We start from the raw sequence: 18,187 nt of genomic DNA, 5'->3' as shown, positions 1-18,187 counted from the left end.
CAAGTCTCTGAAAGCAAAACGGTGCGACATTTAGCTGCCTCTCATTCATGTAATGTAATGTATCACTGTACTTTAAAAAAAAAAACTTCTGATATTTTCTGAGACATACATTCATTGCTGAAACAAAGGGGCAGAAGAGTTCATCTGAGTAATCAGATGAATGTGAGTCTGTACACTGCTCTGCGATAACTTGTCAGACGGTTTTTCCAAACGGTTACCCTTTAACAAAATATGTGTATGTTGAACCATACCTCCCAAATTTCAAATATCGAAAAGATAGACAACACTGTAGCGCACATTGTTTCCCTACCTCTAATCCCACCCAATCCCGCCCATACACACCCGCTTCAGCCCACCCAGTATCATGCTCCCATGGTGCCTCCCACACAGTATAATGCCAAATAGCTGCCCCCACACAGTACAATGCCCGAATAGCTGCCCCCATACAGTATAGTGCCCCCATAGATGCACCCATACCATATAATGCCCGCACAAATGCCCTCATATAGTATAATGCCCACACAGATGCCCCCATACAGTATTATGCCCATAGCTGACCCATACAGTATAATGCTTCCTAGCTGACCCATACAGTATGCTGTCCCATACAGTGTAATGCCCCCATAGCTGCACTTATACAGCATAATGCCCCATACATTATAATGCCCCCACAGCTGGCCCATACAGTATAATGAACGTATAGATTCCCCCATACAGTATAATGCCCCCATAACTACCACCATACAGTATAATGCCCCCATAACTACCACCATACAGTATAATGCCCCATACCTACCACCATACACTTTAATGCTCCCTTGGCTGCCACCATACACTAAAATGTCCCCACAGCTGCCCCATACAGTATAATGCCCCTCTAGCTGCCACCATACAGTATATTGCCCCCTTAGCTGCCACTAGTGCCAGTGCCCACATAGTGCCACAGTGTCCATGTAGATAGTGCCACAGTGTCACTTGTAGATAGAGCCACAGTGCCCATGTAGATAGCGCCCCATCCCCCTTAAAGATAGTGCCTCTCCCTGTAGATAGTGATACCCCCCCCCCCCACTGTAGCCATTGGGACGTCGGCAATGCCGTGACAGAGGATTCCGCTCCAGGAGGAGTCACTGACCATGTATGGACAGTGACGTCAGAGATTCCCTCTAGTAGTGGAATATCTGACAATAGCATCGGCAATGCTCTGGCCGGGGATTCCGCTACATATATGGACAGTGACTTCAAGGGCTTCTCTGGGCTTAGCGCTTAAAGTAGCCCAGAGAGTCCCCTGTACTAATGCTGAAGCAGGGAGCACCTGGTAACAGCGGGACACCGCCCGAAATCCTGGACTGTCCCGCTGAATCCGGGACGTTGGGAGGTATGATTGAACATCAGTCTATGGATCTGCCATAACTATCTGATGTCAGGATACTCCTTTAAAGGGGTATTCAAGCAATAAACATTTAATGTCTGATGATGATCAGTGGGTCTTATGGATCAGAATACCTCTTTATTTATATACAGTTTGGGAGAACAGGGGTCCCATGTTACCCATTGGCCATTAGAATTTGACCTGCATATCTTTCATTATAGTATGCAGTAAAGGAGACAGCAGAGCATTCTTCTCCTTTTTTTTTTTTTCTTATTGGGGAGCCGCCATAAGAAAGTTCCGCACAGGGTGTCATCTAATCTAAGGCCGCTTCTGAGTAAATCTTGCTATACATGGTCCAACTTTGTGGCTTAATCCATAGGCGGGATTCGATTATAGGTACACATCTTACTCATCTGTTTTTCTGAGACATCTGCCCATTTCACACATGGAAAGAGCAGTGCTGATGCGTCTCTCTGCAAGCTGTACAGGTGAAAAAGTGCTGCGTAAGAGAGATTATGCCTCGGAGGAATACATGTGTCATTGCTACTGCTTACCTTTTCGAATGATGCACAGTGAAAAAATTCTTCTGAGACACAGATGTTCCCATGAGACACAAGACAAGTTAACGTACATTTAGGAATAAGCTGTATTTTTCAGGAATGCATCCTAGATCAGCTTTATCAGCAACAGAAATAAATAAACTTCAAATATATATTTATTACAATGTGTCATTACCCCATGTTCATAACTAATAATGTCTCATTTTATTCCATGACAAACATTTTCTTTATTTTATCATTGCTATATTTCATGACATTTCAGTATATTTGCACTGAAAATGTGTCCTTTTTATTCCACTTACTTCTGTGTCTACTTTAAAGGAGTCCACTAGTGCGCACAAGCCCATAAATGTTTATTCCTATGTTTGACATTTATGTTATGCTCACGGAATATGCAATAAATGTCTGACGGATGCAGGTCCAAGCTTTGGGACCCGAACTTATGTTAAGAATGGGGGTGCCCCATCCTTCCTGCATTAATTTCTATGGGAGTAACTGAAACAGCTGAGCATTCTTGCTAAGCTGTTTTCTGTAACTCCCATAGAACAGAATGAAGAGTGTCGTAAACACCACTTCTCCATTCAATATTCAATATATGATCCAAACAACCAAATTATGTGGAATAAAACTCCTACAAAATATCCAATCTATACACAACTCAGGAGTATGAAAACCACAACACATAGAATGCATATTTTTTATTCTATCCATTCATTTTTTGTCTGGATTCAGCGGCCGCCTCACTAGGTGGGACAGGCTTAAGAGACTCCGTTCTCAACATAAGTGCATGTGGATATGGATCTGCCATGTATACCTGCATCGATCAGATATTTGTGGATACACTTCTTTATTTTTGTGCTAGTATTAGCAAAAATATCAGATACAGCATACACTAATACTATTGTGTTGTGTATTGTATTAAATAAAGTACCCCATCTGTGTAAATGTATACGAAGCCATTTCATGGCAATTATTTGCATCTGTATTTTCAAGTTGCAACTTGGAGTAACATGTACTGAGTTCATGTATTAGAAATTTTGTATTAGTCCTTTATTGGTTAAAATTTATTTTAGAAATAAGATAAAGTTTAGAAAAGTATATTTTACATTAAATTCAGTACATTTATTGTCTAAACCATGACCTGACTAGAAGATGCTGTAATTCACTAAGGCCTGTTGCCAAGATACAGCCCCTCAGCAGCATCTTCTCCCACAAAAGTATTGGCAACAATGACTGCAGCTATGTATTTTCAATAATATCATCATTTAGTCTGGGAGTAAACACAGCAATTAAAATATGGTGGATTTATTCCCTATTATTATGGTGGCTCAATATTTAGCAATGTTGCCATTTAACACTAGGGACCTGTGTCCAAATCTAACTAGGACAGCATTTAAATGCAATTTGTATGCTCTAGTCTACATGCTTGATGTATGGTGTCCTTGTATGCGCCGTAAATTGGCTTGTTTAGCAGGTATAGAAGTATTTTTGAATCCCGCTGGGGAGATGGACTAGTGTGAGTAAATATACATGCAACTGTAAAATATATTTGGCTATATAAAAAAATAAACATGAGGAGCCAGATATGCTATATTCTAGACTAGTACTACATGCAGGCTCTTTTTTTTTTTTTCCTTATATAATTTTAAGGCAGGAAACCAGATGTCTTTGTATTTTGTAAAGGTGAAATAAATCTAAATGCTTAACAGTTATTTTATTGCTAGCTACTAATTTTTCTGTTTTTATATTTAATTCAATAGTATTTAATATTTGACGTTTATTATTTTAGGTCCAAAGGTTGGATGTCTTAATAGTGTGTCTTATGCATCCATGATCCCACTGCAGACACTGCAAAACTTTCTCCGTCTGGTAGGTTTTATTGTAAATATTTTATGTAGGTTATTCTGTTTTAGGGTTTTCCCACAGTAGAAAGTGATGGCATATTGCTAGTATGTGCCATCACTTCTTGATCGGTGCGGGTCTGACCGCTGGGCTCTCAACGGATTATGAGAACAAAGGGGCTAATACCCTTACACCATTTTTTTCAGTTCCTTACAGTATGTATATATACAGTTGCAAGAAAAAGTAACTAAATACTTTGGAATTACATTGATTTCTGCATTGATTACTAATAAAATGTGGTCTGATTGTTTTCTAAGTCACAATTATAGACAAAACACAATCTAACTATGTAATAACACACAAACTGTTGTACTGCCAGTGTCTTAAATTGAGCACATTGAGTAAACATCCAAAGTGCAGGGAGAAAAAGTACGTGAACCATTTATTTTAAACCCTTCCCGACAACTTCTGTATATATGCAGCGCACGTCGTGTGGGGGAGTATGGAGTGGGTGTGTGTTACAGCCGACACTTCAGGGTAACGAGCAGGATCCCACTCGAGCGCGTTTCCGCTCGTTTAACCTGTTGAATGCCATAGTCAATTAAATTACTAGAAACAGGGGGGCGGCCTTTGCAATGTTACAAAGACCTACCCGCGACGTGATCAGGGGGCACCGATGGTTGGCATGGCAAGCTGGGGTCCTGATGAAGGTCTGCAGGTCCGCCATCTTTGTACTCCTATGAAGCTTCTGGCAGGGCTACATAGGAGACCATCAGTATCATGATATATGGCAATACATTAGTATTGCAGTATATCGTGCAATCGTCCAACGATCGCTGGTTCAAGTCCCCTAGTGGGACAAGTAAAAAAAAAAAGGGAAAAACAATCAAAGTTTTTTCAATAAATAAAAAAATATTAAAAGTTTAAAAAAAAAACTTTCCCATTTTCTCTCAAGCATAAAGTAAAAAAAATTAACATAACTGGTATCGACGCGCCCGTAAAAGTCTGAACTATTACAATATATTAATTATTTAGTCCGCACGGTGAATGCTGTAAAAAATTTAAGGACCTGTGGGTGACGTCACGCTGTGTCTGCAGTGAAAGAAGCTGGCTGGGAGTGATGACGTCACCCACAGGTCCTTCAACCTTGGCGTCGGAAGAGAGAAGACACCACAGCTCCAGGCGTACAGTTGAATTTGCAGCAGCATCACCGTGTGCAGGTAAGCATAGCAAACTCCCTAGAGACGAGCATATTAACCTTTTGGACGCCTTTCAGCTGATGTATCTTCTTTGTCCGACGACAAGGTTGAAGGACCTGTGGGTGACATCACGCTGTGTGTCTTTATCGAAAGAAGCTGGGTGGGAACGATGAGAAGTGTATAATGCTGATTTGTCCGCATCATACACTTCTATTCACAATGCCCAGTTAGTAAAACATGTAAACACGCCCAGTTGTTAAAAACACAATACACGCCCAGTTGGAAATACGAAAAAAAAACACGACCAGTTGTCCATTTCAAAGCTCATTTGCATAAATATAAAATTGCTCATAACTTGGCCAAAAATGATAGTTTAAAAAAAAAAAAAAAAAACTTTACTGTTATCTACATTGCAGCGCCGATCACATGCAATAGGAGATAGGGATTTGATCATCCGGTGACAGAGCCTCTTTAAATTTATTTTTAACACTCAGTTTTTTCCTTGTAAAAGTAGCAAAACATAAAGAAATATATATAAATTTGGTATTGCTGTAATTGTATTGACCCGCAAAATAAAGTTAAAAAAGCCGTTTTTACTTGTTGTGCAAAAAACAAGCCCTCATACAGCAATTTTGATGGAAAAAGAAAAAGCTATGGATTTTGGAAAGTGAAAATCCGAAAAATGGCTGCGGTGGGAAGGGGTTAGTAACCTGTACATCCCACTTAAAGGGAAAGTCTCGCTAGAAATAAATGTATTTTTTTTTTTAGTTAAACAATTAGGCCTCATTCACACGGCAGGGTTTCCCGTCCGGGTGCCGGCCGTTCATAAATCGGCCGGCACCCGGCTGCATTAGGAATGATAGACCCCTAATGGGGCTATTCACACGACCGATTTTTTGACGGCCGGAAAATCCGGCCGTCAAAAAATAGGACATGCTCTATCTTTGCCCGGGCACCCGGCCGCCCGGCTCCCATAGAAGTCTATGGGGCCGGGTATTACACGGCCATCACCGGAATGTGTTCCGAGTGATGGCCGGGTTTCCCGTGGCTTGCGCTCTATCTCCTCCTCCTCACAGCGCAGAGTGCATGTGAGGAGGAGGAGTTGATGCCATTCTGACGAATGGCATCGCTGCACACTGTGTTGCAGGGCCGGGGTGTACAGCAGGTGGAGGGAGCGCTGCGCTGGCTCCCTTCCCCTGCTTGTTAAAAGCACCCTGGCTCGGCGACACCTTAGATGGCGCCGCTAGTAGCAGCAGCTGCTGCGGCTGCTACTACTGCAGCGACGCCACTATAGCAGAGCGGGGAGGTATCTCCCCGCTCTGCTATGTGCTAGCCGCACTTTAGCTCCTTGAAGGAGCGGAATCCCCGTGTGTTCGGGGATTCCGCTCCTGGACAGAGCGCTTGATGTCTCTGTCCATATCTGGGCAGTGACATCAGGGGAAACTCCTGAAGCGGAATCCCCGAACACATGGGGATTCCCCTTCAGGAGCTGCCGCTGATGTCACTGTCCGGATCTGCCCGGCCCGGCACGGATGCATAACTTTATGCAAACCGGCCGGGCAGAATGGCCGATTTTACCGGCCGGCACTCGGGCTCGGACCCGACCCGGTCGTGTGAATCCCGCCTTAGTGTATAGGTGATTAAACATTGTTCTCATTTTTTTAAGTCAGGAAATATTATAAATTAGATTCTATATAATAGATTCTATATAATATTTCCCAGCGCTGGTCACTAGATGGAGCAATTCCCAAAATTGCAGCATTGCATGTGGTAAAGCAACCACATTGCTTTATGCTTCAAAATTTGAGAAAACTCACTCGCTCTAGTGAGCTCTCAGAATCCCCCAGTCCGTCCGCTCCGTCTGCTACCGCCGCTCCAAGTGCACAAGTCCGGAAGCCGCGACCGGAAGTAGTAATCTTACTGTCCGGCCGCGACTTCCGGTCCACAGGAAAATGGCGCCGGACGTTGCACAGTTCAACTTGGACTGTGTGGGAGCGGCGCATGCGCCGTTCCCACACAGACGGCGTACAGCATAGTGGATGGAACGGGCCCCGTTCGTATTCACTATGGGACTGTATGTGCCGTATTCCATGTCTGTATGTGTCGTTAATCGACACATACAGAGATGGAAAAAAAAATGGCAGCCCCCATAGGGAAGAAAAAGTGAAAAAATAAAAAAAGTAAAACACAAACACACAAATAAATAAAAAAATGTTTCATAAAACACTAAAATCAAATTGATCTAAAAAAAATTTTTTCCGTGACACTGGTCCTTTAAGCAGGAATCGCCACCACCAAATGTTTCCTTTAGCTGCAAATAATATTTGCACAAATTTAAGGAGGAGTTTTGGACCATTCCTCGCTGCAAAAGTGTTTCAGTTCATCAACATTCCTGGAAAGCCTTGCATGCACAGCCCACTTTACGGGATGCAATAGCATCTAGATAGACATTGTGCAACATCCAGGAGAGTCTTCAATAGATTTTTTGCTGTTGCCCTTGGGTTCTTTCTCACCTCTCTCTTTAAGGATGGCCTGTTGTGCTCTTGGAGTAATCTTAGCAGGACCCCCACTCCTAGGGAGCTGATCAACGGTTCTAAGTTTTTTGCATGTGTAGACAATTTCTGTAACCATGGATTGATGTACACCTAGATCTTTAGCGATTCTTTTGTAGACTTTTCCAATCTTACTCGCGAAGAACAGATTTGGCAGTAACCAGGCTTTGTGTGCCTTTATTTTATGGGTAAAGCTGTGAAACCCACACTTTCAATCTGATCTCCTTAATTGAAACACTTTTTGCCAATTCGCTCTTGGAGAAGACATTAACACAGAAGATCACTTACTTTTTCCCACTGCACTATGAATGTTCACACAATCTGCTCAATAAAAGACATGAACAGTACAATGGTTTGTTATGTAGGTAAAAACATTTACTGGTTACCACTGGCTTCCATCTATATCAGTTTCTTATGGACCGTTTTTTGTTTTCTCTCCTTCTCCCTTTCTCCTAACTAATGCACTGAAATAAATATTGCTTACATTACTGCTAAGGGTATGTGCACACACACTAATTACGTCCGTAATATACGGACGTATTTCGGCCGCAAGTTCCGGACCGAACTCAGTGCAGGGAGCCGGGCTCCTAGCATCATAGTTATGTACGACGCTAGGAGTCCCTGCCTCGCTGCCGGACAACTGTCCCGTACTGTAATCATGTTTTCAGTACGTGACAGTTGTCCTGCAGCGAGGCAGGGACTCCTAGCATCGTACATAAGTATCATCCTTGGAGCCCGGCTCCCTGCACTGTGTTCGGTCCGGTACTTGCGGCCGAAATACGTCCGTATATTACGGACGTAATTAGTGTGTGTGCACATACCCTTACACAGTATGTGGTTGTGATGATAGTTTTAACAGACATGGAGATCATACCATGTGACCTCTGTTTTTATGTATGTGTTTTTATTAGTTGATGTTACATGCTGTTACGGAAGAAGAGTAGTTTAGCAATCTAGGCTATTTCTGGAACACCGACCACCTTTACACTTATGACATGCCTGGATGCAGCGTCCAGCGGCTGCCTCATGAGGTGTGGTAGGGGACCCCTGTTTTCGAGTTCGCAGTCACAAAGCTGGGACTCGCATCTATTAGACATTCATGGCATAGCCTATGGATATGTCAAAAATGTCTGAGATGGGAATACTCTTTTAAGTAAAAATAACACAATAGCGCAGATGTGAAGGCCTTACATACAGCAGCCTAGATCAGTCTTTCCTAGACCCTTATGAGTATGACTTGGGAGAAAGAGAGAAGAGTGGCATTACTGTACTCAAAGCTTTTCAGGATTGACTAGAGATGTAGATGTAGTGCCCTCAGTTTTGTTGTCAGCAGACACTGTATTTTGCTGACAGATTTTTATGTCAACAAAAAGCATTTGAGTTCCCAAAAGCATTGTCACCTTATTACCTGAATGCCTCCGGTTTTATATGGAATTAATCTCATAGTATATTGATCTTGGTTTATCTAAAAAAACAAGTCTTACAACAAAAACAAATGACACAATCAAGCCAAATCTAGACCAAATTCAAATAAGCCCTGCTGCCAGTGGTGACTGTTTTGCATCTTCACTCTCTTGTGGAGATCAGTGAAGTCACCTTCTATGCTATAGAAGTTAATGGTGGTACATATTGCTGATTATCCATCAACATTTACGCTTCCTTCAGGGGAAAAAAAAAGTTAATTGAAGGGGATGTGGCTTGGATGGCTGTCTGCCCGAACTGCACATAATTTTAAAAATCCCTTAACCCCTTCCCAACATTTGACGTATCCATATGCCAAAGTCTGGTAGGGAAAGAATGGAACGGGCTCACCGAGTGAACTCGCTCCATACGATGCGTGTGTCGGCTGTTTGTTACAGCCGACACTTCAGAGTAACGAGCGGCATCGCACTCGTATATCGTGCAAGCGATCTAATGATCGCTGGTTGAAGTCCCCTAGGGGGACTAATAAAAAAAAAAAGTAAAAATGAGTTAAATAAAGTTGGGGTTTTTTTTACGTAAAAAAAAATGTCAGTTAAAAAAAACAAAACATTTTCCCCCTAGAGCTTAGTAAAAAAATAAAATAAACATAATTGGTATCGCCGCGTCCGTAAAAGTCTGAACTATTACAATATATCATTATTTTAAAAAATTGTAAACGCCAGAATCCCTATTTTTTAGTCACCTAATCTCCCATAAAAATTGAAATAAAAAGTGATCATAATGTCGCATGTACACCAAAATTGTATTATTAAAAACTACAGCTTATCCCGCAAAAAATAAGCCCTCATATCACTTAATCGACGGAAAAATAAAAAAGTTATGGCTATCGGAATTTGGCGACACTAAATACATTTTCTTTTTTACACTTAGGTTTTTACTTGTAAAAGTAGTAAAATATAGAAAAAAAACTATATATATTTGGTATCACCGTAATCGTATTGACCCACAGAATAAAGTTAACATGTTGTTTTAATTGCACAGTGAATTCCGTAAAAACGGTGCGCAAAAAAACATGGAGGAATCGCTGTTTTCTACCCCACAAATCATTTTTTCCCCGTTTCCTAGTACATTATATGGCAAAATAAATGGTGCTACGAAAAACTACAACTCGTTCCGCAAAAATCAAGCCCTCATAGGACTATATCGACGGAAAAATAAAGAAGTTATGGCTATTGGAAGGTGGGGATGAAAAAACAAAAATGAAAATCTGAATAAGGGCTGCGGCGGGAATGGGTTAAGAGACTCTAGGATCTCTCGGCGTGCTAGCGCCGCTAATGGCCGCTGCTAAGAGGGAGGGAGGGAAGGGAGGAGCGGACTGGAACGGAATAGAGCCGCCAGCGCAGTGCTGATGGGGAGGAGAGGGGAGGGATAGTAATAGCAGGGGCTGGATAGGACTAGCAGACGTGCGTCTGCTAGGTGGTAGAACACGCCCCTGTTTCACGCTGCACGTACCACCAGTGAGGAACGTCAAGAGGTGAGGAAGAAGGTTAGTCTGCTGTTCGCCTCCTGCCCCAAGCAACAATCGGCAGACGCTAAGGGTGGATTAACTATACAGCAAGGGGGGGGGGATTTCCATCTAACTCACTGCAGAGGACTCTATGAAGGGGGCAATAATCCCCCCCATCCCCCATAGAGCCCTCAGTATTTCAGTATTTATTATACAGCAGGGGGGGGATTTCCATCTAACTCACTGCAGAGGACTCTATGGGGGACAATAATTTCCCCCCCATAGACACTCAGCAGTCAGTTACACGCTCACCCCCCCCCCTGCTGTATAATAAATACTGAAATACTGAGGGCTCTATGGGGATGGGGGGATTATTCCCCCCTTCATAGAGTCCTCTGGATTCACTTAGATGGTTAGACCCCCCATTCAGTATGACCCCCCTTCCCATAGAGCCCTCACTAGTTACTAAAATATTGCAAGGGGAAGTCAAATTGTCTGACTGCTGGGGGCTCTATAGGGGGCTTTGAGCGACTAACTTCTGGGGGCTCTATAGGGGGGTCTGAGTGGCGGGCTCTATGGGGGGGGCTATCCCCCCCACAGAGATGTCAGAATCAGACACTCAGACCTCCCTATAGAGCCCCACGCAGTCAGTGAGACAACCTCTTTCCCATCCCTTGGTTGAACTTGATGGACATGTGTCTTTTTTCAACCGTACAAACTATGTAACCTCACCTCCCTTTGCAATATAATCCCCCATACAACCCTCAGTTTTCCCATAAGGGAAATGTATGACATATCCACCTGTTTTTGCTCTCGCTGCCTCCTGGCCACATCCGGATTACATGGTTAGGAGGTACGAAAACAGCGTAGCTTGCTGAGCTACACTGTTTCCATAAGTCCCAAAAAACTCGCTCGCAGACTCCCACCAATCGCTAAAACTAAGCGGCAGAAGCAATCGTGTGTTTGGTGCAACCTTTCTAAATACTTATTAAAAAATGTTTTTACATTTTGAGATCCAACTGCTTTATATCCTGAATACAGAGCAGCTACCTGTATCCGTCAGGTCCGTGGCACTGATGGGTACAGTGTCAGCGGGTTGGGGGGATTGAATTGCGTGTGAGGGGGAAGGAGGCGGCCCAAGTTGTGTCAACAGCCCAGGGCACATGGTACACTTAATTCACCACTTTCTAAAGGTATTAATAACTAGCTCTAAACTAGAAGATGTGTGCCACACACCTGATTTGGATAAAGCTCTTGTCTTTACTCCCTCTTACAGTCCTTTGAACTAAACCCTTTGATAAAGCTCTTGGTAGATGGATGGCGGAAATCCCTGATCATTCCACAGGAGACTGGGAAGATGTACTAGACTCTTTTAGTGCCCCCAATGCTCTGATACAATACACATTTTTACACAGGGTTTATTATAGTCCTGCCAGATTAAACATTTTATCTTTTCTGTGGCAGGCTGAACAGGATACATTTCTGCATGTAGACTGGTTCCTAGACTAACTCCCTTCTGGTCTGTAATTGTCCTGTGTATGAATTACCAATTTGATTTTCTTAGGATTACGTCCTCCCTGGTTTGTTTTTTGTATACCTTGGTTTGTGCACAGAAAGTTATTATGGCATGGAAACCAGAGATCTCACCTCATCAGAGCAATGGTTGAACCCGGTTAATTCTTATATTCCGTTTTATCTAATTATAGACTGTAAATGGGCAGATATTTTTTTTTTACATTTTGGAAACCTGACGACTACACATAGTGATGCTGGGTAGAAGGGCAGATATATCTTCTTGTCAAAATGGGAATTGTGCTATTATTTCAGGGAGGGGCGGTTCATGAATGTGTGATACAAGTGGGGTCATGTACGAGTGAATCAATGAGTCCAGGCAATACTTAGGATGCTATTTGGTCCTGTTAACTACAGTTGGTACGGTTGATTTCCGCTGTGGGTCAGTATAAGCAACAGTTTGAACAGGCTATCTAAACTTACACAGTCGTACCACCATGTGCAGCACGGACAGCATCTAGACGGGCTGGGCGTGATGTGCTGGTATGTTGTCTCACGTCTCTGGAGCCATGCTGACTTCAGTGCATCCCACATTTGCTGGAGGGTGCATGGAGGAGGATCCATAGAGCGAACAAGACGATCGAGGTGGTCCCACAGATGCTAAATTGGGTTCAAGTCTGGCGAATTAGGGGGTCAGTGAAGTACTTGGAAGTCTTGGTTGTGCTCTTCCAACCACTGTCGGACATTTCTAGCCCTGTGAAGTGACTCATTGTCTTCCTGGAAGATTCCATCCCCCCAGGGAAAGACAAACCATATGTATGGGTGGACGTGATCTGCAACGATGGATTCATACACAAATCAGTTCAGAGTGCCTTCCACATGGATGAGTGAGCACTGAGAATGCCATGAAAAAATTCCCCAGACCATAACGCTGCCGCCACCAGCTTGTATTCTTCCATCAATGGTTGCACAGTGTTTGTTCTCTGGCCTGACACGTCAATGTCCATCCATTCGATGAAGCAGAAAACGTAACTCATCGGTCCAATTCCAATACTGCCGTGCAAATTGAAGCCTTTTTTTCCCGATGGACCTTTGTTAGCATAGGAGAAGTGACCATCCGTCTGCTTTGGAGCCACATTCGCAGTGGGGTACGCTGAACTGTTGTTTTAGACACACGTCTGGTAGCCCTCTGGTTGATTTTCACGGTGTGCTGCTCCACTGTAGCGTGTCGTTCGGCCCTTGTGCCCCATTGTAGACGTGGTGCTCCGCAGTTACCACGTTGGTTATTCCCAATGGTGCCGTTTGTCCACTCATGATACACTTTCAACACAGTAGCGCGCTAACAGTTCACAAACTGCACTGTTTGAGAAATGCTGCCACCCTTGGGCCAATAATCATCCCTTTTTGCAACTCTGATAAATCGCCCCTTTTACCCATGGCAACAACGAGTGATATGTGTTCAGACAGCCTATCGCACACCTTATATACCCACCAAGCCAGCCCACAACACATCGCTTCCTTCATGGACTACATGCGGCCGACCTCGAAACTAGGCGGTGGTCATAATGTGACACAACTATATGTATTCACGTGTGTTTGTGTGTTTGTGCCATCTGCATTAAATAATTACTGCATAGTAATTTAACATACTATTTTCTATGAATAAGGAAGGTATTAGACTGTGCATGTAGCAAATGCTTGTTTATTATTTATGTACCTCTTTTAATGTAATAAGCTTGTATATTAAGGTTACTAATGTTAATATTGTATTTGCAGGTTGAACAATATCACAATATTATCTTTCAAGGTCCAGAAGGAAGCCTTCAGGAATATATAGTGGATCAGTTATCAGTCTGCATCAAGGTATCTTGCTGTGGCCAGTTGTTAAGTATGGCTGCATATGTACAGCTCTAGAATTCTAATAAATATTACCTTTTTATAACAGCACAAAGAAGAGGCTACTGGATTTAGCTGTGATATCGTAAAGGTTGAGTTGGAGTCTGAGTTATCTAAACAGCAACTTGTAGATATATTCATTAATTCAGGTAAGCAGCCTATGAGATACACCGTTCCTTTGCTATAGAATGGACTGCAAACCAAGCGGACTGCACAAGGACTATTCTATTTATTTCACAACAACCCATTGTAAGGGTAGTTATTGTTTTACCTGTCTTATTAAATAATTATATTCACTTTTATTTTTATTAAACTTAAGGGGGTTTTACACAGGACGATTATCGGGCAGACGAGCATTAATATAACGCTCGTTGCCGATAATTGCCATGTGTAAAAAGGGGAATGATCTGCAGATTTACGAGCAAACGCCCGATCATCTGCTGGTTGGATCATTTAAAAAAAGTAAAAGATTATCGTTGTCGGCAGCACATCTCCCTGTGTAAACAGTGAGACGCGCTGCCGACATGATAATAATGGATGGGGACAAGCGATCGGAGTAACGACCACTCGTCCCCATCCATAGCTCTGTGTGAAAGGAGCAAGCGAGCGCCGATCAACTATGTCTTGTTGATCGGCGCCCGCTGCATCGGCCGAAGGTGTAAAAGGGCCTTTAGATGTATAGTAACAGGATGGTACAGGCTGTTCCTGGTGTGCCTAGGCACGCACTAATGTGCAAGACCAGATTTATTTTTATTATGCTACCAGTGAGGAATGGCCTAGGACAATTGCTAGTTTTTTGTACAGGCTTAGTTCTGTTACCGTATCTGTGCCCTAGGTTTGGATCTAATATCTTATCTATGCAGTAAACTCATCTGCTCACTACACTTTGGCCCCATGCACATCCCATTTTTGCCCTATTTTCAGCGTTTGAATCGGGAATTCTCCCGACATACATGCTGAACATGTCCAGAGGGCTCCATTAGTCTGACGGAGGCCAAAAGAATGTCCTTTTGGCCTCCATTGGGACTGGTATATGTCGGTATACCTATTTGCTTTGAAATATGGATAGCCTGTGGCGTAGCTATGAGGGGCGCAGTGGTCGCAATTACGACTGGCCCCCGCACCTTGTCTATTCAGTGTTACTGTAGTAACTGGGGTTTATGTATTAAAATACATAGGCCACTGTCACTACAGTTACGGTAAGGGGGCACGCAGGGGGAGGGTTTCCAGTTGCACGAAAGTCCACCCTGTGACCAGGGTCGGAAGACCCTTGCATACTAATGGTGTAGCTAGCATTCTCAGGATGCAGATACAATTGAATACTATGGCAGAGCAGGGAGCCTGCTCTGCCATTCTCTAGGCAACAGGCTATGTTAGGCCTGCAGCCTATAAGACACTAGGACAGGATCCCTGCACATGCAAGGATCCTGTCTAGGCGCCTCATAGACTGCAGGACTGAGGAGGCCGTGGAGCTCCGTTCTTCTTGGGAACGGGGCTAGGTGAGTATACGTTTTTTTATTTGTTTAGTTGGCTTTGTCGCACTATCTGCAAGGGGGGGGTCTGTGTGGCACGATCTACAGGGGGACTGCGTGGCACGATCTACATGGGGCTGCATGTAGTACCATCTACAGGGGGCTGTGTGGCACCATCTACAGGGGGTGTGTTTTTCACTATCTACAAAGGGGAGAGTGTGGCACTATCTATAAAGGTAGGTGTGTGGCACTATCTGCAGGGAGGGAGTGTGGCACTATCAACAAGAGGGGCTGTGTGTGGCACTATCTATGAGGGGGCTGTGTGTGGCACCATCTACAGGGGTTGTGTGGCACTATCTACAAGGGGGAATTGTGGCACTATCTACAGGGGCGGTGTGTCGCATTATCTACAGGGGGGTTGTGTGGCACTATAACGGAGTTTGTGGCACTATCTACAGGGAACGTGTGTGACACTCTATACAAGGGGGTGTGGGGCACTATCTGCAGGGGTGCGTGGCCCCTTCTACAAGTGGTGTGTGGCACTATCTACAGAGGGCTGTGTGTGGCACTATCTACAGGGGGCTGTGTGGGGCACCATCTACAAGGTGCACTGAGTGTGGCACTATATCTACGCTGGTTTTAATGCTACCAGTAGTGGTCAGCACATATCTCCTAGCCCTTTTTTTTAATTAGAACTCGTACTATAAAGGGTTCAGCTGGTGGATACATGCAGACCAATACTCTTAATGTAAAAACAGAGGGTAGCAGGAGTATGACGAAAATAACTTGGTTTGAAAATTATGCATTTGGAAACCCCCCTTTAAAAATCCTGCGATAACCCCTGACGGTATACATACTGACCTCGCTCTTGAGTTGGGTTCAGGCCCAGCACAGTCCTGATGCCTTTCAGTGTCACGGCGCCACATCGTTATGTGAGCCGTGCATGATGCCATGATGCTGAATGGCATCAGGACCTGCACTGCGCCCGGAGCCGAAGAGAACCTGGCCCAGGAGCGAGGAGGTTAAATATAAAAATTGCTGTCCGATGGGGCCCTGTATCTAAGCCTACCATTTCGTTTGTTTAGATAGAGGGCCCAGCGGACAGTATCACACATGTCTGCTGGCAATAAAGAGGAGTTGGGGGGAAGCCCAAGAAGGACTTTTGCACGGGGCCCATGTGCCCTTGGGAATAGCATAGTAGTCTACGGTATTCCATACAACATGATTCTGCAAAAACAGTATAAGTTTCTTCAACATGGGTGCCTAGAGGTGATGTGTACCACTGTTTGTCACAGGCTCTTATTTAATGTATACGTCATGGGCTTTCAATAGCGTTTCATGATGTGTATGTTAAATGCATACCCTAATAGTCTATGGGTGATGAATGCCTGTGACGAATGCCTAACAGTGGCATCTATCACCCATAGGCTATAATGATAGCCATTTAATGTATACGTCATGAAAAGGGTCATGAGAGTTCATTAAGAATACGTTTAATGTATCCCATAATAGTCTATGTGTGACAGCTGCCACAGTTAGACATCCATAACAGCCTATGTTTTACGTATACAGCCTATGTTTCTCAACGTGGCCTACAAAACCATTTTGATTGCTACTATAAATTTCAATTGGTCATAAAAAAAATATTTTGTTACCATAGACATGATGATTATTGCCAAAAACACATTATTGTTTGTAAAACATACCTGTGTAAGAACTCTTATATGCTTGAACTTGTAATGACTGCGACTAGTGATTATTTATTTCCAGTTATTATGTAAGTTAGCGCAGGGCTATCCTTTTTTATTTTCATTATCTTTAGATATCTTCTTTTCAGGCTGCCTGATTCCAGTTACTGGTACACCTCCATCTAAGAAGAAAACCATTATTGTTCTGGAAAAGTTAGAGAAGGTCTCAATATTGGAACTGCTTGGAGATTTAATGTCTTCATTAGAAAATCGTGGCTTGGAAAATCCATTTTGTGTTCAGAGAGGTAAATAAAGAATTTCAGATTTACTGATTTAATCTTTTGGTTTCTTTTTGTCACTATAACACCTTATGTGTTTGCGGTTGTAGCAAATGGAGTGTCCGAGGCATACTACTTTCATGAAGATTGCTTTTTGATGGGCACAGTGGGAAGATCTTGTCTACATGGATCAGAACTACTAGTTCAGCAGCATTTCCGCTGGGTTCAGCTGAGGTGGGATGGAGAGCCAATGCACAATTTACTCCAGAAGGTTTTGAAGAGGAAAGTTTTACAGAAGGTATAACCTTAATTGTGATAGACCATATATCACCATTAATGCTTTTGTTGCAGTACATTATTCAGATCAAACTGCAAGTGGTTCTATGCACAATTGTAATGTGTGTGCAGCTGATTACATTGAAAGCTTAAAGGGGTTCTCCAGGATTTTAAAATGGTGCTTACATTACTTTCTCTTTACCTTCTCATCCCTAAATCCTTATTATACCTATTTGGCCTATGCCATGTCTGCAGGGAGTAGAATGCTGGGGACACTTACACTGCCTCTAAAAATTTGTAGCACTTTGAACCCTGCTCTTTATGGTGTGAAGTTCAGGGCGATATAAATGACCACTTATTAAAAATTAAAGTATATAAGTGACCTGGATTTTTTGCATTGAATCCTAATTAAAATTATAATGTTCATGTCTTTTATTGAGCACATTGAGGTAACATCCACAGTGCAGGGAGGAAAAGTAAGTGAACATCTGTGTTAATGAATACTCCAAGAGATAATTGGCAAAAAGTGTTTCAATTAAGGAGATCAGATTAAAAGTAATGGTTTCATAGGTGGCTTACCAATGAAATTAAGGCACACAAAGCCTGGTTATTGC

General features: G+C 43.1%; 1 protein-coding gene across 2 annotated transcripts in view; it reads left to right on the top strand.

Annotated features, from left to right (window-relative positions):
• The window catches only part of CTTNBP2 (cortactin binding protein 2), a 160,603-nt gene that overhangs the window by 104,862 nt on the left and 37,554 nt on the right, over positions 1-18,187 (top strand). For both annotated transcript variants that reach the window (XM_075857131.1, XM_075857130.1), the window contains exons 12-16: positions 3,719-3,798; positions 13,740-13,826; positions 13,909-14,008; positions 17,169-17,324; positions 17,408-17,595. In XM_075857131.1, coding sequence (XP_075713246.1) covers positions 3,719-3,798; positions 13,740-13,826; positions 13,909-14,008; positions 17,169-17,324; positions 17,408-17,595 — 611 coding nt within the window. The remainder of the gene's footprint in view (positions 1-3,718; positions 3,799-13,739; positions 13,827-13,908; positions 14,009-17,168; positions 17,325-17,407; positions 17,596-18,187) is intronic.

Source organism: Rhinoderma darwinii, chromosome 3 (genome assembly GCF_050947455.1).
Source record: "Rhinoderma darwinii isolate aRhiDar2 chromosome 3, aRhiDar2.hap1, whole genome shotgun sequence".
Taxonomy (NCBI): domain Eukaryota; kingdom Metazoa; phylum Chordata; class Amphibia; order Anura; family Rhinodermatidae; genus Rhinoderma; species Rhinoderma darwinii.
This window is presented reverse-complemented; position numbering and strand designations above follow the sequence as displayed.